This window comes from Myotis brandtii, unplaced genomic scaffold (assembly GCF_000412655.1).
Source record: "Myotis brandtii unplaced genomic scaffold, ASM41265v1 scaffold853, whole genome shotgun sequence".
NCBI lineage: Eukaryota > Metazoa > Chordata > Mammalia > Chiroptera > Vespertilionidae > Myotis > Myotis brandtii.
In genome coordinates, this window is record NW_005371463.1 from 137,219 (window position 1) to 164,088 (window position 26,870).

The window sequence follows — 26,870 nt, forward strand, 5'->3', positions numbered from 1 at the left end:
CACGCTCACCACGTCTCGGTACGAACATTCCCCATTTCTCTCAGCCCAGCCAAGGGACGGTCTACTGGTCCACCCCATCACCTGCCTTCTTCTTTTTAAAAATATTTTTTATTGATTTCAGAGAGAGAGGGAGAGAGAGATAGAAACATCAATGATGAGAGAGAATCATGGATCAGCTGCCTCCTGCACGCCCCCCACCGGGGGTTGAGCCTGCAACCCCGGCATGTGCCCTGATTGGGGTAGAACCGTGACCTCCTAGGTCATAGGTTAATGCTCAACCACTGAGCCACACTGGCCGGTGCTTGCCTTCTACCTGACATCCCACGGCTATGACCGCCCACACTTCCATCTCCATTGCTGACAACGGGCCATTCTGTTCTAACCCGTGAGTGCCTCACCCATCACAACTACGATGCAGCATGCGACCTTCATCGTACAGCCTTCACCATCCCTTTCGCTACTGTCCCCTCCAACAGAAGGCGCCCCAGAGTCCTGCTGTGTGTCGCCTCCTGCACCGCCTCACCCCGGAGCACAGCACAGAGCCCTAATCTCCCGCTCCTCTCCCGCCAGGAAGCTCTGAGTGGCTGAGTGTCGAGCTATATATAGTGGCTGATGTCAGCGGATGCCAGGCCCTTCAGCAAGACGCAGTCCCCGGAGCCGAGCAAGGACCATGCCATCGTGGGCTCAGGGGTAGACCCTCGGCCCAGGAGCACCCCTACCCCGCCGTCTGGGCCTCCCCTCCACCCGGCCATCCTGCTGGGAAGCGCGGCCGAGGGCAAGGTGAGTGCACCGCCTCCTGTGTTCTCCCTCATTTGTCATGGGCTCAGGATTGTGACTCACAAATGAGCCTTCTTCACCCTAAAGGACAGCTGTCGATGCCAATTTTAAACCGTCCCCTGAAGCGTGTGGCCTGAGCTGCATCCTGTCCTCACTCTGCGGTCTGCGGCCAAGAGGGGTTGGGATGCTGGGGAGGGGGCAGCAGGGACACAGGGACAGAGGAACATGAGCCGGGAGAGCAGGAGGGGAGGGCAGCTCTGTCCCTATCCCCACCGCCTGGGGGTCCTTGTGCAGAGACAAGACCGAGCCCCGTGTCCCCTCTGTCCACTGTGACGCGGCCGTCCAGGGCGACAGGCTGTGGTGCCTGCAGGGGAGGCGCAGGCAAAGCCTTCAGCGAGAGCAGCGGCAGTTCCTCCTTGAGGGACAGAGACCCTCTCTAAAGGGACGATGACATGACACCCCCAGGGAGCCCTCCGCTGCTGCAACATGTTTGTTTCCACAGGGAGCAGGCGATGCTGTCGCACAGCTCCATGGTGAGGCAGAGGAAGCAGCAGGCCGCCGCCATCATGAAGGAAATCCACAGACACGGTACCCTGAGCCCCGTGTGGCGTGGACATAGGAAGGGACACGGTACCCTATGCCCTGTGTGGTGTGGACATAGTGAGGGACACGGTGCCCTGAGCCCCATGTGGCATGGACATAGTGAAGGACATGGTGCCCTGAGCCCCTGTGGCGTGGACATAGGAAGGGACACGGTGCCCTATGCCCTGTGTGGCATGGACATAGTGAGGGACACGGTGCCCTGAGCCCCGTGTGGCGTGGACATAATGAGGGACATGGTACCCTGAGCCCCGTGTGGTGTGGACATAGTGAGGGACATGGTGCCCTGAGCCCCGTGTGGTGTGGACATAGTGAGGGACATGGTACCCTGAATCCTGTGTGGCATGGACGTAGCTCAGCACTAAGGGGGACCCCCTGGCGTGTTCCCTAGCCTGTGGCCGACTGTGCGCTCTCGGCGTGCCCGGGGCAGCGGCGCGGGGTGGAGCCGCCTTGGTCACTAAGCCTTTTGTAGTCCTCGTCTCATCTGGAAGCTATTTCCAGAGGAACAGCTGCTGGGCAGGAATGAGCCAGCTGACAGCTGATGTGCGTTCTGCGGGGCTGGCCCCTGAGCAGCACTAGCCTCCGACTCTCTCTTCCTTCTGGGCCGGCCTCCCAGTTGTCTCATTGTTCATCCCCCCCCCCCCCCGAAAACCTTGATTTACTCTCCCGTGGGGCCCACAGATCATTCAAAATAGGCTCTATCTTCCCTTCTTTAAACAACAACAGAAGATGTGACGTGGGAACTCACAGTCATTGTGAATCTCTGTAACCCTGAGCCCAGTCATCACCTTGAATCATTAACTCAGCGAGATGTTTTGTGTTGGAAATGTTTTATTCACGGTTCCTGGGAACAGGCAAAGCTCTAGTCATCTCAGAGCCTATGATTCAAAACCATTTTCAAGAGGAATGAGAGGCCAGTTGATGTCCACTCTCTCCTTCCCATCAAGTCCCAGCCGGTGACTCTGGAGGCTGATTATCATAAAGAAACTGGCTTTGTTCCTGGCGAAGGGGCGTGATGTTAAGGAGAGAGAGCCGGGTCCCTTCAGGGCTGATCTGAGCCATTCCCGACAGACCTGTGGTTTCTGCCGGAGGCTCCGTGGTTCCTGGACGAGAGCCTGACCTTCCCCCTGAATGACCCTGAGACCCGGGCCTGAGGTCTGAGGGCGGTGGGGCCGGGAGCAGCGTGGTCACTCACCTTCCCTGAGGGAGAGGAGGGAGCTGGGGAGATGGTGTCCGATGCTCCGACGGTGCGGGCAGGAGCGGGTCCTGTGGTTGATCCTTTCCTGTTTCCTGGGAGACGCAGTGGGCCCACGGCCCCAGCTCCGTGCCCATGTCCCACGATGTCCAAGCAGCTCGGGAGAAAGTGAGGAGGATTTGGACTCGGATTCCAGAACTGAAACCACCCCAAAGTCCCCAGACACGCGTGCAGGCTTCCTTCGCCTGTTTCCTGCCTCGGGGAGTTTACGCAACATGGTTTTTACCTGATCAATGCGGCAAAAATCCAATGGTCACTCGAGTTTGAGATGAAATTGTTTACCTTAAAACTAGACCTGAGCTGCGTGAACATTTTCTCGTTGCATCATAGTCGTATATCAGTGGACCCATTTCAGGAACCCCGTCTAAATCATATGTGGGCCCTACTCTGTCAGTCCAGACATAGACCTGCAAGGATAAGAATATGTTATTTTTATAGCATAACTTTGGTGTTTATAAAATATTTAAAAAGTACAATTCTATCTCAAGGGGAGAAACCCTCAACAGTACCGTCTCAGCCGCAGGCCACGTGGGTCCCCGAAGCCCCCCTCCGGGTCACGGGGGAGTCCCACGCCGTAGTGGAGTCACAGGCTCTGCTCTTGTCCGGGGCTCCCGGGTGCCAGCTAGCAGGGACCCTCACCGTCTCGTCTCCCTGAGTCCCGCACGCAGAGCAGCTCTGTGCGTAGGAGCAGCGTCAGCCACCCGCTCTGGCTCCCGCAGGCGTGGTCTCTGGGACCTGGAGATCAGGGGGTGTCATTGTTTAAAGAAGCGGCATTGAGGCCCGGATGGCAGAGAATCTGTTCTGGGCACGACCCTGCAGACTTCCAAACACTGCACAGCAGCCCAGAGCGGGGTGACGCTAGACAAAGCATGCGACTGTTTCCCTGCCAATGACAAGGCCAACCCAGTCACACGGGACCGGCCCGTCCTTATAAACACGAAGAGGAGGGCGTCTTCGAAGCCCCCTTCCCTGTGCCTCAGCTCTTTTTGTAGAATTATCTTCACATATTTTTTTATATCCCTTTGCACCAATCACGGAGCCTGCGGGAGAATGGAAGGTGATCACGGGGCCGCTACACGAGCCCCTTCTAAGCAGGAGGAGGCGGTTCGGTCCAGTTCTCGTTGTTGGGGAGACCTAGCAGGGGCGCCTCTGAGATCAGCAGTGGGAAAAGGTGAAAATAAAAAAACCAGAGGTTTACATCTGAGCCTTCACCCTCCTGAAGGAGAAATAACCTCAAAGAGGAGTGCTCTTCGCATGGACCGAACCACCAGAAACCGGACAGACCCGAGTAAGAGGCCGCTACTAGCCACACCCCCAACTGTGTCCTTGTGCGCCCGCTGTGCCTGGTGCCAAACCGCATCCGGACGCGGACGTGAAGACACCGCACACCCAGCAGATAACTAACAAGGGGTGTCCCTGCCCAGGTACACTGTGTCCTCGGGGTCGCCGTCAGCATCCGCAGCAGCGAGCCCACGGAGCAGCCGCCCCGCGTTATGTTGACATACACAGTATCAGAGCCTCGTTGCTACCGTCCAAGTGTGGCTCTGAGACACACAGAACCGCCCAAGGGCCTGGCCAGCGTGTGCGCACGAGTCAGCTGTGGCCTGTTCTGCAGCGATCACCACCTTCCCCTGTCAGCACCTCTGCTGGGACTTGAAGACCGAGGACAGAGCGGGGGGAGGACCAGAGGTCGCTGACAGAGAGAGAAGGGGGGACAGGATGGAGGGAGAGGCGCAGAGCACCCCTGGCTGCTGTCCGGAAGTAGCAGGGACTGGAAGTAAAACAGCCCCGAGAGGTGGGGGCCCATGTCCCTGATCATAGGCGCAGACATTGCCGACAGCTTCAGAAGCAGGGGGAACCGCCTCTGAGGCTGTTCTGCCGCCTCCGGTTCCCTCACCCGGGCTCTGCGACGGCTTGTTTGTTGTTGTTTTTCCTCTTGGTATGTTTTCGGTTTTGTTTTTCTCCCCTCACAACCTGTGAGCCGCTATCCCAGCACACGGAAGAGGACTGGGCAGACTGCTGAGATTTCAGGAAAAGGGCTTGGTTCGTGCATGCGGGAGGCCTAGTCCACATGGGGTGCTGCGGTCAATAGGGTCCCAGGAGCCCTGGGATCCCGACCACCCATCAGAGTCCTCCCCCAAAAATTAGGAGGCTGGGCGTGCTGATACGTCGAATGCCCGGTTCCTGTCACTGTTTACGGAGCCGTGTGCCGAAGCAAACATCGTGTTTGGAGTTTCTCCACCAATAACCAAGGCGATGCCAATATTGACACGGACTGCAGGGCGCTTTGAAACGCACGGAGCATAGCATCTGGAATTTCAGATGGAAGATTGTGTGAAGACCCTTTCCCTGTCTAAGCAGATCTTACACTGCAGTTGATCGAGTCATCATTATTAACACAAGCACAGCAGGAAGGCCTTCAAGACCACAGATCAGAAAGTCCAGGGCAGACAAATAACTTAACCTCATGCCTGAGTGTACAAGTCTGTTAGTTTTCTTTGGTTTAAAATTTCTCATAACCCCCCAAAAGAGATGTTTTATTTTGAAAATCAGTGTAGTTTCTGGCAAGTGTTTAATTGAAGCCACACGATTCCTTCACCCAGTGTCTTTGTTGCCCATGCTATGAACAGCAGCACTAAATGATTCTGCTTGTGGAATTCAATCTGTGTCATTTAATACCTTGGTAATATCATTTCTTCAATGTTTATAGCTTTACACAGCTATTAGGAGATAATATTTTTCTTAACATTTTTGAGAACTTTATAGCTTAGAACTCAAATCAAGGAAAAGAGATATAAAATAGGAAAATCAAAAAAGTTCCACGTGTATTTCAATATCAACTTTGTAGTATAGAGAAAATTATTAATAGACTTTTAATCAATTGTAGGCATTATGCAAAATCAGTCTGTACTATTATCTATACTAATAAAAGGGTAATATGCTAATTAGACCAGATAGACCAGACATCTTCCAGCCGTCCTTCTGGACGTCCTTCTGGACAAAGCCATGGTGGCGAGCTGGGCAGAGGTGGTTAGGGGCAATCAGGCACGCAGGCAGAGGGGTTAGGGGTGATCAGGCCAGCAGGGGAGAGCGGTTAGGGGTGGTCAGGCTGGCAGGGGAGCCATTAGGGGTGATCAGGCAGGCAGAGTGTTTAGGGGCGATCAGGCAGGCAGGCAGGCAGGCAGGTGAGCAGTTAGGAGCCAGCAGTCCTGAATTGCAAGAGGGATGTCCGACTGCCGGTTTAGGCCTGATGCAGGATTGGGCCTAAACCAGCAGTCGGACATCCCCTGAGGGGTCCAGAATTGAAGAAAGTGCAGGCTGGGCTCAAGGACCACCCCCTCCCCGTGCACGAATTTCATGCACCGGGCCTCTAGTCTTTTATATAACACACTGTTCTGGGCAACAATGTACATTTCATGGGGTCATATTCAATCCACATGGGCCACCCGCAGGCAGTCCTGTCGGGAGCAGAGGAAGTCTTGTGGCCTCTGTCAGGCTCCTCAGTGAGCCCCGGGCCCACCTGCAGCTGGGCATTCAGGTGGCTCCCCTCAGAGGTGTGCCCCCTCCACCGGAAGCGCAGCTGCCAGGCATCATGGGAAATGTCTGTAAAGTACCTTTTTCTCTTACTCCCATTATTTGTAAGTGGGTACCTTTACAAGGTGTGAATGGAATTCACCTACTGATCTTAAATTTGTCACTTTGGCAGGATCACAATTTCAAATTTAAAACACAGCACTTCTTGGGCACACATAAATCACTGTTAACTTAATTTCAAAATATTAATCTATAAAACTAATATGAAAAAAAAAGAATGTTTCCTTTTGGAGGAATTTAAGCCTGGTGTCTACTCGGAAGATGACACATTGAAGTAAGGTTTGAAAAAGGAACTGATCACATTTTCACTGATGACTCCTATTCTTCCAATAAAACATGATTTTCCTTTTGGTTCCCAGCATTCAGAGCAGTGTGGCTCCACAGTATGAAATGTTTATGTAAGATTTTAAATCTTAACTACAAGAAGATTGTACATTTGAGGACATTACTGAGAAAGAGCATTGGTAACAATTATTTAATATTTCTAGTAGATCAAAAATTGTGGATTTTTTGGTGGAAATTGATTTGATTATGGTCAAGACCCTAAAATTATATGTTGATATCTATCCTTTCACAAATACATAGTTATTCAAAGATAATCCCTGATTTGCCTGAAAGAACAGTAAACTATAATAGATGAAGTCCCATCAAACGATTAAAGAATAAACAGGGAATTCTGCATCGGTGCCAATGACATCAGTAGGAAAGTACGCCCAGCGATATTATTTTCATTGGATGACCTAATGCCACAGAGACAACCTTCTAATCCATCGGGTCAAGGATGTGTACCCTGACTGCGTTGTATCATTTATCAGGCATCCAGCTCACACAGGCGGCTAAGACCCTGCAGGGGTTTGTGGCAAAGGGCAGGGAACAGCTGAAGTGGACGCCCTGTGCCCAGCTGGCAGCCTTGTTCAGGCTGAGCGTTTAGGCAGCGAGAGTCCATACATTCGACTCTCCGCTCGCAGGCGGTCTGGGCCCTGCTGGACACATCAGAGATTTAAGTATTGGAAGGGAAGGGAGGGGAAGAAAACCTTGGAGAACTTACTTTATGTCTTTTGTTGTTTATGCAAAGCACATTGCCTGTGTTTAGGAGTATGCTAGGAACTATTTAACCACTGGTTCTTTTTTTTGGGGGGGTGGGGGGGTGGATGCCTTGGTTTCTGTGGTGTAAATACTCCCTCCACGGCCCATTTCAGTGCCATCAGGGTCACTGCAGGCTGAGCTGGGAGGAGATGTGCAGTAACAGGACATGGTATAGTTTCCACCAAACGGATACAGGAGGTATAAGTACCCTCAAGGGCACACTAACAGCAAAAAGTAGTAGCAGATGTAGAAAGAGGTCCTTCTGAGTCTTTATAGCTTTGTTTTTAATTTAGTTTTTCTAGTGATTAACTTTATGTAACTTAATTGTGACAACGGCTGTGCTCACGGAGTTTCTCTGCTGGCTCGCGCGTTCCTGAGAGCTGGACCGTGGCTCCGGGGAGTGTGCGCCTTCGCCTACTGGCCCCTTTCACGCAGCCACACACATAAGTCTTCCGTGTCTTTTCGAGGCTGGATGGCTCCTCATTAAATTTTTATTTTGAGGTAAATGTAGTTTCACATACAAACGCGAGAAATAACTCAGAGCTGCTCCGTGGATCTTCCCCCAAAACTCCCCCAATAATAACGTCTCGTAAAGGAGCGTCCTACACCACAGGCAGACCTGACCCTGAGGTGGTTAAGACTCCTGCTCACCACTACTCCGCTCTGCTCACTGTGTGTGTGTGTGTGTGTGTGTGTGTGTGTATTCTCCCCTCCCCTCCCCTCCCCTCCCCTCCCTTCCCTTCCAAGAAAGCTATGTGAGTGGGATCATACAGCATAGGCCTCTGGGGCTGCCTTTTTCACTCCATGCAACTCTCTGGCCATATACCCAGGTGTCGCATGTCCCAATAGCTTGTCCCTTTTTTATTGCTGCCTGTCACGGTATGGATGGGCTAGTGTTTTTAACCATTTACCTATTGAAGTACATCTAGGTTCTTCCTGTTTTTGTTTTGTTTTGTTTTGATTAAGAATAAAGCTGGTGTGACCATTTGTATACAGGTTTTTGTGTAAACAGGAATGTCACTGCACTGGAGTGAATGCCCCGAACGCTGGTAGTTATCTGTTGGCTTTTGAACAGAACCCACTCCGTTACTTTTCAAAGTGGCTGCACCATTATCCGTCCCGGCAGCGGAGCGCAAGGGACGAGTTTCCCGGCTCGCCCTGCGCCCTCCCAGCACAAGGTTCGGCTCTAGTCCCCACTCCAGCCCTCGGAGGCCTGTGCGGTGACGTCTCCCTGCGTTTTAACTGTAACGTGAACAAGGCCTTTGACGAGCTGTTCATGTGCTATGGCACCTGCCTGTCTCTTCCGGGGAGATGTCTTCCTTTCTCTTGCCCGCGCTCTCATTGCTCTAATTCAGTGATTCTCAACCTTCTGGCCCTTTAAATACAGTTCCTCATGTTGTGACCCAACCATAAAATTATTTTTGTTGCTACTTCATAACTGTAATGTTGCTACTGTTATGAATCGTCATGTAAATATCTGACATGCAGGATGGTCTTAGGCGACCCCTGTGAAAGGGTCATTCGACCGCCAAAGGGGTCGCGACCCACAGGTTGAGAACCGCTGCTCTAATTGGCTGGTTTGCCTTTTTACTGTGAGTTCTGAGATTCTTCACTTCATTCTACATACTGCCCAACACACAGACAGCATGTGTTTTGCAAATATTGTTTCCTACATTGTAGCTTGCTTTCTTTTCATCCTTTAACAGAATCCTTCTCAGAATAAAAGTTTATAATTTTGATAAAGTCCCATTTCTCAGTTTTTCTCTCTGCTGGACTGTGCTTTTGCTGTCAACTCTAACAACACTCTGTCCAGTCCTAGAGCCCAAAGGCACGGTCATGTGGTTTTCCTATTGCGGGCTGTACAGTCAATGGTGGAAGGTAGGGATTGGTATCTGACTATGGAACCAGTCTCGCATCCGTGGAATAACCCCACTGGCTCGTGTGGAATCATGTCCACATGTTGCTGAGTTCTACTTGCTAACACTTTGCGAAGGACCTTTGCTTCTGTTGGCGTGAGGGACATTGGTCTGTGGCTTTCTGTGTGTCCTCCTTGTTGGGTTTGGGTGTCAGGGTTGTGTTAGCTTAACAACGAATTGGGAAGTGTTCCCTCTCCTTCCACTTTCAAGCAGAGAATTCTCCAGTGAAGCCTTTTAGCTCTGAAGGCCTTGGGACTGGGGCCTTGGGACTGGGGCCTTGGGGCTAGGGCCTTAGGGCTGGGGCCAGTGACTTGGGACTGGGGCCTTGGGGCTGGGGCCTTGTGGTTGGGGCCTTGGGGGTGAGGCCTTGTGGCTGGGGCCTTGTGGTTAGGGCCTTGGGGCTGGGGCCTTGGGGTTGGGGCCTTGCGGCTGGGACCTTGTGGCTGGGGCCTTGTGGCTGGGGCCTTGTGGTTAGGGCCTTGGGGCTGGGGCCTTGGGGTTGGGGCCTTGCGGCTGGGACCTTGTGGCTGGGGCCTTGTGGCTGGGGCCTTGTGGTTAGGGCCTTGGGGCTGGGGCCTTGGGGTTGGGGCCTTGCGGCTGGGACCTTGTGGCTGGGGCCTTGTGGCTGGGGCCTTGTGGTTAGGGCCTTGGGGCTGGGGCCTTGGGGTTGGGGCCTTGCGGCTGGGACCTTGTGGCTGGGGCCTTGTGGCTGGGGCCTTGTGGTTAGGGCCTTGGGGCTGGGGCCTTGGGGTTGGGGCCTTGCGGCTGGGACCTTGTGGCTGGGGCCTTGTGGCTGGGGCCTTGTGGTTAGGGCCTTGGGGCTGGGGCCTTGGGGTTGGGGCCTTGCGGCTGGGACCTTGTGGCTGGGGCCTTGTGGCTGGGGCCTTGTGGTTAGGGCCTTGGGGCTGGGGCCTTGGGGTTGGGGCCTTGCGGCTGGGACCTTGTGGCTGGGGCCTTGTGGCTGGGGCCTTGTGGTTAGGGCCTTGGGGCTGGGGCCTTGGGGTTGGGGCCTTGCGGCTGGGACCTTGTGGCTGGGGCCTTGTGGCTGGGGCCTTGTGGTTAGGGCCTTGGGGCTGGGGCCTTGGGGTTGGGGCCTTGCGGCTGGGACCTTGTGGCTGGGGCCTTGTGGCTGGGGCCTTGTGGTTAGGGCCTTGGGGCTGGGGCCTTGGGGTTGGGGCCTTGCGGCTGGGACCTTGTGGCTGGGGCCTTGTGGCTGGGGCCTTGTGGTTAGGGCCTTGGGGCTGGGGCCTTGGGGTTGGGGCCTTGCGGCTGGGACCTTGTGGCTGGGGCCTTGTGGCTGGGGCCTTGTGGTTAGGGCCTTGGGGCTGGGGCCTTGGGGTTGGGGCCTTGCGGCTGGGACCTTGTGGCTGGGGCCTTGTGGCTGGGGCCTTGTGGTTAGGGCCTTGGGGCTGGGGCCTTGGGGTTGGGGCCTTGCGGCTGGGACCTTGTGGCTGGGGCCTTGTGGCTGGGGCCTTGTGGTTAGGGCCTTGGGGCTGGGGCCTTGGGGTTGGGGCCTTGCGGCTGGGACCTTGTGGCTGGGGCCTTGTGGCTGGGGCCTTGTGGTTAGGGCCTTGGGGCTGGGGCCTTGGGGTTGGGGCCTTGCGGCTGGGACCTTGTGGCTGGGGCCTTGTGGCTGGGGCCTTGTGGTTAGGGCCTTGGGGCTGGGGCCTTGGGGTTGGGGCCTTGCGGCTGGGGACACTCCCGGGCACACAGCGCTCGGCAGAGGAGGAGCCCGGGAGCTGCAGACAGCGGGTCCCCGAGCACTGACTCCGCTTCGGGTAGGGAGGGCTGTGCCTCTTAACCACAGAGCCAGCGAGGACAAAACTCCTTGGACAAACGTTTTCCTAAATTAGAAGCTAGTAAACAATAAAGTAAGACCCGAAGCAGGGAGGCATGGGACAGACTGACATACCTTGATGTGGGGTTGGGGGGACCAGAAGAGATAAACCAAAGAACTTGTAGACCAGAGGCTCTCAGCCTGTGGGTCGAGACCCCTTTGGGGGTCGAACGACCCTTTCACAGGGGTCGCCTAAGACCATCGGAAAACACATATATAATTACATATTGTTTTTGTGATTAATCACTATGCTTTAATTATGTTCAATTTGTAACAATGAAAATACATCCTGCATATCAGATATTTACATTACGATTCATAACAGTAGCAAAATTACAGTTATGAAGTAGCAACAAAAATAATTTTATGGTTGGGGGTCACCACAACATGAGGAACTGTATTAAAGGGTCGCAGCATTAAGAAGGTTGAGAACCACTGCACTATAACCTCTGAGCCTCAGTTTCTTCGTCTGTAAAGTGGGAGGGGGTAGAGTAACAGTGTCTATCTGTGCCCAGTGCCTGAAACACCTGACTGATAGGAGGAGCTCAACAAATAGTCACCTGGAAGGTGACCTGGAGTGAATACAGACTTAGACCAAGATTTTCTTGAACATTGTAAACTTAATTCATTTTAATCTCTGCATGCCCCGTGACCCTAGCACAGGACCGGCACAGGACTGGTGCGGGAGAGCACTTGCTGGGAGAGTTGGAAGCAGCCATGGATGGGCAAGTGGGCACAAAGATGTGTGCACGGGTGGGTGGATGGACAGGCATGTAGCTGGATCAATGATGGATGGAGAAGTCGGACATCTGGGTGTATAAATGTGTGCTAAGTGGGGGAGGAGGAGCCCGGGAGCTGCAGACACGCGGGTCCCCGAGCACTGACTCCGCTTCGGGTAGGGAGGGCTGTGCCTCTTAACCACAGAGCCATCGAGGACAAAACTCCTTGGACAAAAGTTTTCCTAAATTAGAAGCTAGTAAACAATAAAACGAGACCCAAAGCAGGGAGGCATGGGACAGACTGACATACCTCGAAGTGGGGTTGGAGGGACCAGAAGAGATAAACCAAAGAACTTGTATATCAGCGGTTCTCAGCCTGTGGGTCGAGACCCCTTTGGGGGTCGAACGACCCTTTCACAGGGGTCACCTAAGACCATCGGAAAACGTGGTGAGGCGAGCTAATCGGGGGTGCAGCTGGCTGGGGGAAAGGGAAGGGGCGTTTAGCCAACAGGCCCCTTAATTGGGGTGGGAGAGTCCGATCAGGGGCAGGCCGGCAGGGGGGAGGGGCCACGAGGTTGGCCGGCCAGCCCCACCCCCTAATCATGCTGGTTCGCTGGCCACAGTGGGCATCATAGCGATCGGTCGTTATGGTCGTTATGGCCCTTCTGGTCGCTGGCTTTTTATGTATATAGATATGCATAGCCATGGACACGGGCCATAGGGTGGGGAAGACGTCGGGGGTGGTAGGGGTTGGGAGGAAGCGGGAAAACGGGGCTGTCGGGAGGAGGAGATGGTGGGAGGTTGGCCGGCTGGCCGGCCCTCCCCAATAGGCCCATCAGGGCCAGGCCAGCTGGGGGAAGGGGCCACAGGCTAATTGGCTGGCAGGCCCCACCCCTGATTGGGGTGGGGGGGTTGCCAATCAGGGCCAGTGGCCTGGGGTAGGGGCCATGGGTAATTGGCGGGCTGGCCCTGCCTCTGATCAGGGGGGGGGGCCAATCTGGGGTGGAGCCGGGCAGGGGGAGGGGCTGCAGGAGTTGGCCGGCCAGCCCCACCCCCTAATCATGCTGGTTCGCTGGCCACAGTGGGCATCATAGCGATCGGTCGTTATGGTCGTTATGGCCCTTCTGGTCGCTGGCTTTTTATGTATATAGATATGCATAGCCATGGACACGGGCCATAGGGTGGGGAAGACGTCGGGGGTGGTAGGGGTTGGGAGGAAGCGGGAAAACGGGGGAGGAAATGGGAGACCTCTGTAATACTATCAACAACAAAAAAATATATTTAAAAATTAAAAACAAATAAAGCGAGTAAACAAACATACTCCCTGGTGCTCAATGCCATTTGCTCAAACAGGAAGTATCATTTTAGAAATAAGAACTGTAGGTGCAGTGTGGGGCTTCCTCCGCTGCTCAGGAACTGGCCAAGGTGAGCCACACACACCTTCTCCCACAGGCAGAGCAACCACAGGACGCGCATCCTCAACCAGAGCTGAAGACCCGCGGCTTGTACACGAGCCAGTCTGGGTGCTCTGGCTCCGCTTCACACACAGGAAGGCAGGATGGGAGATGGTGAAGGAGAGGAGCCTTCCAGGGGGAGCACAGCAGAAGCGTGGTTTGTGGCGATTAAAACTCTCCTCGATAAACCACTGCAGAGGATATTCAGCAAAACGACCCCATTTCGCAGCTAAACTACCTCTGCCTTTAGTGACGAGGGGCTTGGTGAATCCCTAGCATCTTAAATCATGTTGGGGAAGGGGAATGTGCACCATAAAAAGTAATTCTGAAATAACACCAAGCTAAATACACTGGGATTCTGAATATGTGTTCATTTTGCTCAAAAAATAATTTTTACTATGTATTTGGCACACATTATAGAACACCTCAGGTGAGGCCCTTAATTTATGGCCTTTCATTTTGGTAAATATTTGGATTTTTAGGACAAAATAGTCTTTTATCCTCATATTTCTATAAAGGTAAATAAGTATTAAAATGTAAAACTGTACTTTGCCACGTCACCTTATAAGTAAATATAGAGATAAATAAGCATTAAAATATTTTCTGCTTATGTCACACCAAAACAAAGTCAAAATTGGTCTTTATTTGATATGCTCGTTACTGAATTTTTCTTTCTAAATTTAAAAGATAATTTGACTTTATACACTCCTTATATAGATTGGCCTTTTTAAAAACACACATATTTCCCATATGTAAGTAAACATGCTTTATTATAGAGATAAGGTTGAGCCATACTTCTGAGGACATAACCAATTACAATTCTACTTTCTCTGTTAAAATGCAAATTGGCTATTTTTTAAAGTGCTTTATTATTGCCATAGAATAAATCCTGAGTTATAATAATAAACAAATTCACCTAAAACTTAAAAGACAAACATCTTTGAAGCATTTTATTTTCTAGAAATCCCAAATTCTTCCGTCTACATATTTATTCAACTTAAAGGACAATTTCTTTTTGTTACACAGGACTATTGTTCAGATATCAGATTAAATTTCAAGACAAGACATATTAGAGAATCTAATTAAATCCCAACTATAAATAGAGTAGCAATGTGACAATGACGAAGCCCAGTGTTTGACCAGGATGCTCTGTGTCTGATTAGTAAAGACTTAAGAAGGAATCACAGTCACCTCATAGGGATGTGGTGACTGTGAATGAAATGACTGATACAAAGCCCTTCACACAGCACCTGGCACAGGGAGGCTCAGAGAACGGTGATGAAGTGGACTGTCATCCTAAGACAGACCTTGGGTTGACTTCAGGCAAAGCTCAACCAAGACCATGCAAACTAGCGACGCCCCGTGAAACAATGAAGCACCATGGTAGCTGAACCCCAAATGTGTGGAGGAGGCCAGCACAAGTGACATTTCCTGTGGGCCTGTCTGATATTTCTGAGTTTTCAGCCGAGTTTGCTTTTGACCAATACAGCACAACCTGGCCATGCAGAATGGGAAACTGGACGGAAGCCCCTCAGAAGGGGGGTCACAGCAAGCCCCCTTCACTCCTCCCAACACCCCGGACCCGAGGAGCCCCCCGAATCCAGAAAACATTGCACCAGGTAACTCGGCGCCTTACAGATAGAACCATAAAGTCGCTGTGCATTGAAATGTGTGGCTCAGGTCACGTGGATCCTTAGTAAATGGTATCAGAGTGGGACCGCTGGTCTCATTATGGTCAAAACGGGCAAAGGCAGGTTTACATGAGTGAGTACAAGCAACACAGAGATTATCCTTGTGTTCTTATTTATTATTGTATTTTCCACATGAAAAAGAACTGTAGGCCTACTCTTGTAGACTCACCCCACGTCGGTGTGTGGGTCAGTCTGAGGTCAATGTAAAACGGAGACCTGGGGGGGCCTGCAGGGACCACCAGCGGCCTCGTGTCTTGCAGATGGCTCACTGTATTGGCTGGCAACCACCTGTTACGTTCTTATCCTTGTGTTTTTATTTATTAATTATTGTATTTTCCACATGGAAAAGAACTGTAGGTCTACTCTTGTAGACTCACCCCACATCGGTGTGTGCGTCAGTCTGAGGTCAATGTAAAGACGGAGACCTGGGGGGGGCCTGCAGGGACCGCCAGCGGCCTCGTGTCTTGCAGATGGCTCACTGTATTGGCTGGCAACCACCTGTTACGTTAAACATTAAGTCTTTTTGTATAAATCTGTACAGTCCATGGAGTGCAATGACATATATTTGTCTTCCTTAATGTCACAATAACTCCCTGACACTTTACTACAGTCTGCACTTTACAAATTAAGACACGGAGGTTGCGAACGGCTATGTGTCAATAGTGACTGATGAAGAATGACATCCGGGTCTGGTTCCAGATCTACAGTCACGGGGCCATTACGTCTCTGGGTGAAAACAAACTGGGGGAAACACACAGAAATCACCCACTGTGTTGAGTAGTGGGATTTTAAGAAACTTAAGAAAGTATGAAATTTTTAAATGTCCGGTCTCCGCACGCCTGACCTCTGGTCAACTGTAGGAGGAACAGGAAATAAGATGGGGGGGGGTGTGACAATGGAGCGCTGAATCCCACACCAAGGACAGACAGCAGAGGCGAGTCTGTCCCAGTGGCCACAGAGCGGTCATCTCACGCCCAGGCTTCTGCAGGGCCTGGCGGGTGAGGAGGGCGAGGGCGGGCCCAGGAGCACAGGGCAGGGGAGGGGGCGTGGGGGACCCGCTTCGGGCAGAGCCCGGGTTGGAGCACAGACATGAGGACCATGCCAGGAGGCGAGGCTGCATGGGGGGTGGGGACAGGCGTGCCATGCTGGGTCGCTGAGATTTTCATCCTGGGGAGTGAGTGACACGGTCAAGTTTTCCGGTCGTAGGTCCTGGGGCAGCAGTGTGGAGGGTTCCCGGGAGGCGGTGGGGAGCCAAGGGTGAACGTGAAGGCTGCTGGGAAAGGCCAGGCAGCAGAGGGGCAGGGCCTGGCCAGGGCAGGCGTGAGGGAAATGCGGACGGAGGGCATTTTCTAGAGCAGTTTCCCCAGGTTCCCTCTGCAGATCCCGTGCGTGAGATGTGTAAGCCACCCCTGGGGTGACTGCAGCCAGGTCTCTGGGGGGGAAAGCCCTCGACATTGGGGTCCCTCCGGCATTTGAAGTCGGTGCCGAGGGAAACGGTCTGGGAGCCGCTATATTAGAACTCCTTCAGGGGCGCAGCTGGCATCACTCAGCGGCCTGTGGGAACGCGGCGGCTGGGGATACTGCTCTGTCTTGGGCATCGAGGGTAGAGGGATGCCGTGTGCTGAGAGTGGTTCTTCTGAAAACGTTCCACGCGGAAAAGAAGGAGCGGGTGTGAGAAAGGCCCCGAGGTCCCCGGACTGGGGAGTACAGGAGGTGCTGGAACAGAAGGGCCCAGAGATCAACTCAAACCTTGGAGTCACCCCGTGAGAGCCAGGGTGGAGAGGAAACGCCCTGGGCAGGATGATGGGTACGAATGAAGAGCTCCGAGGGACAGCAGGAGAGGGTGGCGAGCCGAGAAAAGACGCCCACAGAGAGGGGCTCCTCTCAGCAGCTGGGAACAGTCAGAGAGGATGCAATTACTGCACCAAAGGTGACCGATCAGCGTAAAGGGAGGGCAGGCAGTTTGACAGAGGAGACAGGGCAGTTAGCAACAGGAAAGAGCGTTGGGACCAAAAGCAGGAGGCTGCAGTGGGAGGCCTGGGTGCAGGGCCCGGGGAGGCCTGTGGAGGTCTGGGGAGGCCTGGGTGCAGGCCCTGGCTGGGGAGGAGAGACCTGCAGGAAGGACACGGCAGGTAGTGGTTGTGGATGGAGAGTGCGGGGCTCTGCCATGAGGACTTGGAGCGGGCCACTCAGTGCATGTGCCAGCGGTTTAGTCCAGTGATGGCGAACCTATGACACGCGTGTCAGAGGTGACATGCGAACTCATGTTTTTGGTTGATTTTTCTGGTTAGAGACGGGAAAGAGCGTTGGGACCAAAAGCAGGAGGCTGCAGCGGGGGGCCTGGGTGCAGAGCCTGGGGAGGCCTGGGTGCAGGGCCCGGGGAGGTCTGGGTGCAGGGCCCGGGGAGGTCTGGGTGCAGGCAGGGCCCGGGGAGGCCTGTGGAGGTCTGGGGAGGCCTGGGTGCAGGCCCTGGCTGGGGAGGAGAGACCTGCACAAAGGACACGGCAGGTAGTGGTTGTGGACGGAGTGCGGGGCTCTGCCATGAGGACTTGGAGCGGGCCACTCAAGTGCATGTGCCAGCAGTTTAGTCTATGCAGAGCTGCAGTGAGGGTTAAGTGGCACTCACAGACGTGGTCTGCTCCTGCGAGAGGAGTGGGCGAGGCGAGACCAGCTGCAGAGAGTCAGGGACAACGTCGAATGGGCCTGGGAAGACCAGGCCTCCCCAGGGGGTGCAGACACAGCCCTCCCCGCGCTGAAGCCTGAGCAGCTCAGTCAGCACGTGAGGAGACAAGCCCCTACATTTCTCCCAACACATCAGCCAGGACAGGGACACTGTCTCCCCCGCTGCTTCCTGAGCCCAGACCACAGCCCACACTCAATGCGTATTTTCAAATCAATCCCGAACGGTGATAGCGAGATCCCAGTGCAAAAAGGCAGGGGCCCGGGTTGAAAAATCAAAGGCGTAGCTACATGGACAAGTACACCCTGAGGTGGGGGATCCTCAGAAAATCCCTTTAGGGGGCGTAGCCTGTCCACCACATGAGGCTGCTCATTCCGAGAGGTGGGGACAGGGCCCTTCTTCAGGGGTGACTGCATGCCGCGCAGGGGCAATGGCAGGGGGGCGTCCCGCTCAGGCTCTGCACTCACTCCTCGCTGTGTTTTCCCGAAGATCCTCAGAAAATCCCTTTAGGGGGCGTAGAAGTGGGGACAGGGCCCTCTTTCAGGGGTGACTGCATGCGGTGCGCAGGGGCGATGGCAAGGGGTGTCCCGCCCAGGCTCTGCACTCACTCCTCGCTGTGTTTTCCCGAAGGCTACTCCGGGCCCCTGAAGGAGGTCCCCCCGGAAAGATTCAACACCACAGCCGTCCCCAGGTCCTACCAGTCGCCGTGGGAGCAGGCGGTCAGTGACCATCCAGAGCTCCTTGAGGCGCTGTACCCCAGGCTGCTCACGCCCGAAGGCAGGGCAGAGCTGCCCGATTACCGCAGCTTCAACAGGTAATCGCGGGGTGCGGGGCGCCCTGGGGTATGGGCGGCCGGACTCTGTGCCCTGCAGGGTCTGGGAAATCTTCTGATAGAAACCCCGAGGCCTGGGGGTGCTGGGAGGAGGGTCCAGGGACTCCAGGCTTCTGTTGGGACTCTGAAGGCTAGCCGTTGGAACGAAGGTGAATGCGGGCTCTGCCAGTGCTCATGAAAATAAATGCTTGTGCCCATCCACACAGTCCTGGATTGGATAATGGTTGCCTCCTTAAATCAAACTGCCTGCCACGGACCAAGATGGCACCACCGAGAGGCTCAAATGATCTCTACAATGTTCATACACGATGCTCACCAGTCAACCCAAAGTGACCAGGCCTGACCATGAGACAAGACCAAATGACTACAATTGAAGAGAAAGACAATAAACAACACAGACAGAAAAGATCTGACACTCACTTTAAAGTAATTGTGAGGAACATGTTCAAGAGAAGAGATGACAAAAATGAAGAATTCCAGCCCATTGGGAATGGTTTCCAAAAAGGGTCAAATGGAAACTCTACAAAAAAACAAAAATACAGCCACTGAAATTGAGAAGTCAAAGTGCTAAGTCCTGGACCCATATAAAATCTGCAGGAAATACAGAGGCCAGAGAAATGCCAACATTCACTGAGAGAGAGAGAGAGAGAGAGAGAGAGAGAGAGAGAAATCAGTACAGGTCGGTCTGTGGGACACACAACCCAGTGTCTTCAGTAATAAATTGCGGGGAAGGATGAGAGGGACATCTGTGGCATAAAAACGGTTTGAAAGAGAGAATTCTGAAAGACAGGCAAAACTAAACCACTATACTTAGACACGCACACTTGGGTTATTACCATAGAAAGAAGGTGTTTGTTGTTTGTTTTTTTAATATATTTGTATTGATTTCAGAGAGGGAGGGAGATGGGAGAGATAGCAACATCAATGAGGAGAGAGAATCATTGATCAGCTGCCTCCTGCACGCCCCCATCTTGGGGATCCAACCTGCAACCTGGGCACATGCCCTTGATTTGAGCCGAACCTGGGACCCTTCAGACCACAGGTCAACGCTTTATCCACTGAGCCACACCAGCAAAGGCACCATAGAAAGAAGGTTTTTAAAAACATTTTGTAAGTTGCTATTGTCCTGAAAGTCAAAACACCGCCGAGCCCTGGGCAGGCGAGGGCTGATTGGCAGGACACGCGATGCTCCTGTAGGGACTCAGCATGGGCACCAGTGACAAGGCGGCTCGCTTTAGAATCAGCTTCTGTGCCTGCCTATGAGGTTTCTGTACTCGTGTTATATTCAGGGATGGAAATGTTTTTAACAAGTAAAGAAACAGATTTCATGGCAGACTGAACAGAGCGGGAGGGACTCAGAGACTGATGTGGACAGTGTGCAAAGTGGAGCAGAGGAGACGACGGGTTCCCACTGCAGGGGAAGAGCAGGAGACACACTTGGCAGTGAGGGTGCCAGCATACGGGTGTGATTAGAGGCTCGGGAGGGAATAAGAGAGAATAAGGCAGAAGCCATCGCTGAAGAATTCATGGCCCAGGAATTTTCAAAATTGACAAAACACATCAGGCCTCAGATTCAAGAAGTACTATGTGACCCAGTCAACCATGTGGTGGCAACCACGCAAAGGCACAGGGCTGCCAATCAGCGGAAAACCAAAGACTATGGGAACATCTTAAAGCTCATGGAATAACGCCTTTAAAATTATGAAATAAACTAGTGGCCCGTTGCACAAAGATTTGCGCAATAGGCCTTCCTTCCCCTGGCTGCCAGCACCGGTTTTCCTCTGGCACCCGGGACCCAGGCCTTTGGTCCGGCCGCAGCAGCGAGGCTTGGCTTCTCTGCTCCAGCTGCTCCCAGCCCCTCCTTTTTTTTTTTCCAGCTCCTCCAGCGGAGCCCAGGGTGGACTGGAAGCCTGGGTTGCCCCTGGAGACCCAGGCCCCCAGCCTGTCCTTGAGCAGAGTACAGGGCAGGCGGGAAGCTTCGCTTCCTCCATTGCTGGGAGCAGCCCAAGCCTCCTGCTTGCTCCAGCTCCATGGCCGCCGCCATTTTCAGTCATCTTCAGTCTTCGCTCCGCGCCTGCATATGCAAATTAACCGCATCTTTGGTGGGTTAATTTGCATAGTCGCTCTGATTGGCTGGTGGGTGTAGCAGAGTGGCGGGGTGATGGTTAATTTGCATGTTTCTCTTTTATTAGTGTAGATAATGGCCTGCCTGTAAGTCTATATCCAGTAACAATACTCTTGAAAGGTAAAAGTTAAAATAAAAACATACAGGCATGTTTCAGACAAAGAAGTTGTTTTAATAAACAAAAGGTATAACTATATAAAAGGAAAAATAAAACTGTCCTTATTCACAAATGACACGATTATGTCCCCAGGAAATTCAAAAGGAGCTCCAGGTTAGTAATTAGAATGAGTAAATTTAGTAAGATCACAGAGTACAAGGTGAACATAAAAATTAATGACATTTTTATATACCAGCAACAAATAACTACAAAATAAATAATATTCATCAAGTTTTACCTTATGATTTACATACTTTTTAAAATATATCTTATACTTCAATAAATTTTTATTTTAAAAATATCACATAGGCAAAATAATCTCAATAGTTATCTGGGTCTTTAGAAATTGAATGTGATTAAAGCCATTCCTTTAATTAGTCCAGAACACATTCCAATCATTTAAAAAAGGTTAAAATAATTTCTAGGTACAAGTTGGGTTAATATCTTTCCTGCGGTAGGTTATTTAATGGGATTTATTTTACTGAACTCAAGGTTACGAGAAAATAATCTGACCAGAAATTTAGTTCCTCATACAACTATTATACTTTAAAACACACACACACACACACACACACTATACAAAGCAGATTAGGAAACACTGCTTTTATTTTATTTATTTACTTATTTTTGTTGTTCTTAATTGTCACCTAAGGATATTTTTCCATTGATTTTTTTAGAAAGAATGGAAGGGATGGGGGGCAGGGAGAGGGGAGAGAAAGAGAGAGAGAGAGAGAGAGAGAGAGAGAGAGAGAGAGAAACATTGATGTGAGAGAGGCACATCTATTGGTTGCTTCCCACACACACCCTGGCCTGGGATTGAGCCTGCAACTGAGGTGGATGCTCTTGACCAGAATTAAACCCAGGACCCTTCAGTCTGTAGGCTGACGCTCTATCCATTGATGAGGCAAATCTAGGGCCGATTATACATTTTAAAAAGAAGACATAATAAGAAGTACATTTTTCCTTCTTTTTCTTAAACAATTCAACATTATTATATTGACTTTATTCTAATACTTTTTTTTTTCATTTTTGCTAAAACAAATGAGAGAGAGAAAAGGAGGCCAGGGCCTCCCTTCCCCGGCTGCCGGCCGGGGACTTCCTTCATTTCGAGCCACCCTCTGGTGGTCAGTGCAAGTCATAGTGAGCAATGGAACTCCTGGTCTCCTGGTCGAACTCCTGCGGGGACACTTTGCATATTAGCCTTTTATATATATAGATATTTAAATAACACTATATTAAACCCATGCAAGATGTGAGGAAAATTGAACTAGAAGGTTTCCAGCTCTGCTTCAAAAAGCCGTGCGACAATGCCGTTTAATCCTCCTTGTATTAATTTCCTCATCTGTAAAAAATGTCCATGATTGCCCTAGCTGGTTTGGCTCAGTGGATAGAGTGTTGCCCTGCAGACTGGAGCGTTCCGGGTTTGATTCCGGTCAAGGGCACATGCCTGGGTTGGAGGCTCGATCCCCAGTAGGGGGTGTGCAGGAGGCAGGTGATCAATGATTCGCTCTCATCATTGATATTTCTGTCTCTCTCTCCCTCTCTGAAATCAGTAAAAATATATTTTTAAAAAATGTCTATGATTGCCTGGCCGGCGTGGCTCAGTGGTTGAGCATCGACCTATGAACCAGGAGGTCATGGTTTGATTCCTGGTCAGGGCACATGTCTGGGTTGTGGGCTTGATCCCCAGTGTGGGGCGTGCAGGAGGCAGCCCATCAATGATTCTCTCTCATCATTGATGCTTCTTCTATCTCTCCTTCTCCCTTCCTCTCTGAAGTCAATAAAAATATTTTTTAAAATGTCTATGATTATATGACTAAGTACCTTTAAATATATCATATACATTAGGTATTTAGTTGAATAACTTATATTTCTATACAATCATTTTACAAGATTCTTTACTTTATAGAATAATCAGTAATTATTAGGGGTATAAGTCCAGCACTATTAATTAGTACAAATGTAATCCCATTACTGATCAAACTAAATAAGAAAGCAGCTATTAACTGTGAATCTGAGTGGAACAAGCTTCTTTCTCCATAGATGACCAAGTGTAAAATCACATTATGTCGAATCTATGTTTGAAGAAATGTTGTGGGAATTATAGGGACGCAGGGTTATCTCTGGTAGACTAGTCCAAATCTTTTAGTGGAAAATTTTGCTTCACTATCTTTGACTAAAACTTGAAACTATTTCCAGAGACCTTAAATTTCCTACAAGCAGTCTCACTTTGAATGTTTACCATCTCTGTGAAGGGACTTTTCTACTTTGTGTGCCTAGAGCAATAAAAATTCAAGCAAACAGGATACAGCCTCAATGGTGCCAAAGAAAAGAAAAGGCTGCCTTTCAAACAGCAACTCTCACTGGGCCAGAGGTAGGAGGTGGAAGACCAGGGATGGAGCGGAAAGGAATGTTTTCATTTACAAGAGAAGAAAATGACCCACAAACTGGGAGGGAAAAATAACACAGAACTGGACAAAAAGGGAAAAAGTAATACACTTAGTACCAAACCCAAATATTGGATTTCAGTGGCTGGGGAACATTTCTTCTTCTATTTAATGCAGGAAATAAAATAAATGAGTAAAATTTATATCTGGAATTCATAAACATAAGATTAATTGACCAGATTCAGCCTAAATCTAGAAGTGAAGTCCAGCATCTTGTATCCAGTGGAAACCATATATTCTTAAACTCCCAGGATGGATGTGTGTAAGTTTGGCTGCCTGTCATCACAAAAACCAAACCCAGAGGCCAGAGAAAAAGGAGACAGGTTTATTTAAGTGCCGGTTACCTGAGAGGATGGGGATCTCTTGTCCAGAGCCCATCTCTACACCACAGTGCAGGCAGAGGCTTTTATAAGGAGGGAGAGGGAACGCAGGACAAAGAAATCAAGGGAAAGGGTTGAAAAGTTCTCTGCATGCAGATCAGCACAGTCCACTCTGATAAAGATCTTGAAACTGGTCAAGTGATGGCCTGGTGTTTGTCATCCTGGTTTTACCTTATATCCTGGTTTTACAGTTGAAGGTCAGCAATTCTCCTAGAGTTACGATGACTAAAGGTCAGAGTCTGCATCTTCTGAAGTTAGTTCCTAGGACTCTTATACACACACTAGAGGCCCGGTACACGAAATTTGTGCATGGGGGTGGGGGTGTCCCTCAGCCCAGCCTGCACCCTCTCTAATCTGGGACCCCTCGGGAAATGTCCGACTGCCGGTTTAGGCCCAATCCCTGTGGACATCCCTCTGGCAATCCAGGACCACTGGCCCCTAACTGCTCACCTGCCTGCCTGCCTGATCACCCCTAACTGCCTCTGCCTGCTGGTGGCCTGATGCTAACTGCTCTCCCCTGCAGGCCTGATCGCCCCCTGACTGCTCTCCTGCCGGCCTGATCACCCCTAACTGCCCTCCCCTGCTGGCCTGATCACCTCCTAACTGCTCTGCCCTGCCCGTCTGATTGCCCCTAACCACCTCTGTCTCGACCCCTGCCACGGTGGCTTTGTCCGAAAGGATGTCCAGAAGATGTCCGGTCTAATTAGCATATTACCCTTTTATTAGTATAGATGCTGTTTATCTACAAGATACATATTAGTCGGAGTCAGCATTTGCAGAAACAACGTCGAAAGAATGGTGGGGGGGTTACAATCCCCAGTTACATGAGCAGCCCATGCAGTTGTGTGACCCCGACTGGAAGGGCCATGCTTGCCACGATGCTTTGCTCTCTCTGTTTCGATAGCCTTGATGTTGTTGTTGTTGATCCTCACCCGAGGATATTTTTCAGTTGATTTTTTAGAGAGAGTGGAAGGGAGGGAGGGGGAGAGAGAAAGAGAACATTGATGTGAGAGATCTATCTGTTGCCTCCCACACACACCCCGACGGGGGCTGGGAACAAACCTGCAATCTAGGTACATACCCTTGACTGGGACTCGAACCCGAGATCCTTTGGTCTGCAGGCCGATGCTCTAACCACTGAGCAATGCCAGCCAGGGTGATAGTCTTAACAATTATTAAGAAGGGCCCCCCAGTTTTTATTTTGTACTGGGCCCTACAAATTTCAAAACTGGTCCTGATGCTAGGCTCTGAACTTTACAAGTGTTTCATTTTACCCTCAGCAACTCCGTATTCAGGATATTCTTCCCTTAGGCCCGTGGTCAGCAAACTACGGCTCGCGAGCCACATGCGGCTCTTTGGCCCCTTGAGTGTGGCTCTTCCTAAGCCTTGGGAGTACCCTAATTAAGTTAATAACAATGTACCTATCTATATAGTTTAAGTTTAAAAAATTTGGCTCTCAAAAGAAATTTCAATTGTTGTACTGTTGATATTTGGCTCTGTTGACTAATGAGTTTGCCGACCACTGCCTTAGACTAACTATCATATTCCAGGATGTGATGTTCTTTTCCTCATGTCTCACTCTAAACTTCCCTGTGGACTCACTGAAGTTAATAATAATACCGCCTGTTCCTCTGTGAGTTCCTCGCACACAGCAGGGTAGATATCTTAAGCAATCACTTCTTTGTTGTATGAATAAATGAATGAGTCAGCAAAGGAACAAACTATTTCTATACAACGGTACATCTCTAAAATGATAAGATACTGCCTTGAGCATCTTAGACATCCAAGAATAACAGGCTTTGCTTATACAAAGAATGAAATGTGAGTGGTAAAGACTCTTCAATTCGTTAAATCAAATGACCAGATGTGGGACGTGACCAGATCGCGGCATCAGGAATGTGACAGCCTCATGGCTGGACATCAGTCAGACACGGCCCCCGTGGGTGGATGTTCCTACACGCGCTGCATTTAGAAACTGACCCCAGGAGGCCCAACACTCCTTACAGCATCTCCTGAGGGTGTGGCGCGGGCTAGTGACTGGACAAGCAGGCCTCCGGGGGCCTGGGTTGAAGTCCCGGGTCTACAACTTCACAGGTGGGGGGCTCTGAGCAAGTCATGTGATAGAGCGTGCCTCCATGTCACCCCAGACATAGGCATGTTAACAGGACCAGCTCCTAATGTTGTTGTGAGGGTCTATGAGATAATCCGTCAAGCCGTGGCACTGGGCACCACACAGGAACTGGTTAGATGCCGACGCTCAGGACACGCCCTGGTGTCTCAATTAGCACCTGCACTTCAACAGGGGCCCACGGTGAGCAGCACTTCCAACAGCAGCCGGTGCACGGTGCCCTGTCCTGCTGTCATCGCTAGTTGTCCTTCTGAGGTTCCATGCTCAGGGGCACCTACATGAGGATCCAGTTCCTGGTTCAATGCTAAGAGTAACGCCGACCCAGGCCCTCTCGTGAGCCCTGGGTGACTGACATGGACCATCAGGGCAGCAGGAGCATGGGCTGGGCTAGTTGCTGGGAAGTTAGGACTCACAGGCCACAGGATGCACGCAGGTGGAGTGGAGATGGTGGGGTGGGGGACGTGGAGGGGACATCGTAAGCAGGGAAACGTGAGCAACGACAAAGCAAAGGCAAGAAATGATAGTGACAATCTCCAGGTGCAGGGAGAGATTAGTTTAGTCCCAAACTGAGAGTACATACAACAGGTCTTCGCACAAATCCGTGGTCTCTGAATGGAAATGCTTGTCTCAGAGGTCAAAAACTGAAAGCCATGCTAAGAACACAGCATAACACGCCAGTAAAATGATGAATTAAGTTGGTTTTCTATGTTCCAGTAGATACATTTGGAAATCAATTTATTCTTTTTCTTTTCATTCCCCACAGAGTTGCCACCCCATTCGGAGGTTTTGAAAAAGCATCAAAAATGGTGAAATTCAAGGTCCCAGATTTTGAGCTACTACTTCTAACAGATTCCAGGTTCATGGCCTTTGCCAACCCGCTATCTGGCAGACGGTCCTTCAACAGGACTCCTAAGGGGTGGATCTCGGAGAACATCCCCATAGTGATCACCACCGAGGCCCCCGAGGAGCCCGCCGTCCCAGAGTCGGAAGACCTGTGAGCGGACCGCCGCGAAGGCCGCTGGGACCGCACACACATGTCGCTTCTGTTATTCCACTTGCTGGCAAAGCCACTCGCACTCTTCAGCAGCAGCAGCAGCAGCAGCTCAATAGTCACTTAGCAATGTTCCTCTTACGGCATTTAATTCCCACCCCGGAGCAAATACTAATAAACAACCCGTAATCTTGTTTTAAA

At 51.2% G+C, this 26,870-nt stretch overlaps 1 protein-coding gene across 1 annotated transcript; it reads left to right on the forward strand.

Moving 5' to 3' along the window:
- Positions 1-649: 649 nt before the first annotated feature.
- On the forward strand, positions 650-26,870 carry MYOZ2 (myozenin 2). The gene is made up of 6 exons (XM_014532164.1): positions 650-780; positions 1,280-1,365; positions 3,855-4,015; positions 14,722-14,857; positions 18,240-18,423; positions 26,442-26,870. Exons 2-6 carry the CDS (start codon positions 1,290-1,292, stop codon positions 26,674-26,676), a joined length of 792 nt encoding a protein of 263 aa, XP_014387650.1. The 5' UTR covers positions 650-780; positions 1,280-1,289; the 3' UTR covers positions 26,677-26,870.

Bases quoted from the DNA above. Each gene is read 5' to 3' on its own strand.
- MYOZ2 (XM_014532164.1), top strand. From the start codon at position 1,290: ATGCTGTCGCACAGCTCCATGGTGAGGCAGAGGAAGCAGCAGGCCGCC. The intron at 4,016-14,721 runs GCACACCCAGCA...TGCTTTTGACCA, and splicing joins GACGCGGACGTGAAGACACC to ATACAGCACAACCTGGCCAT. The intron at 14,858-18,239 runs GTAACTCGGCGC...GTTTTCCCGAAG, and splicing joins TCCAGAAAACATTGCACCAG to GCTACTCCGGGCCCCTGAAG.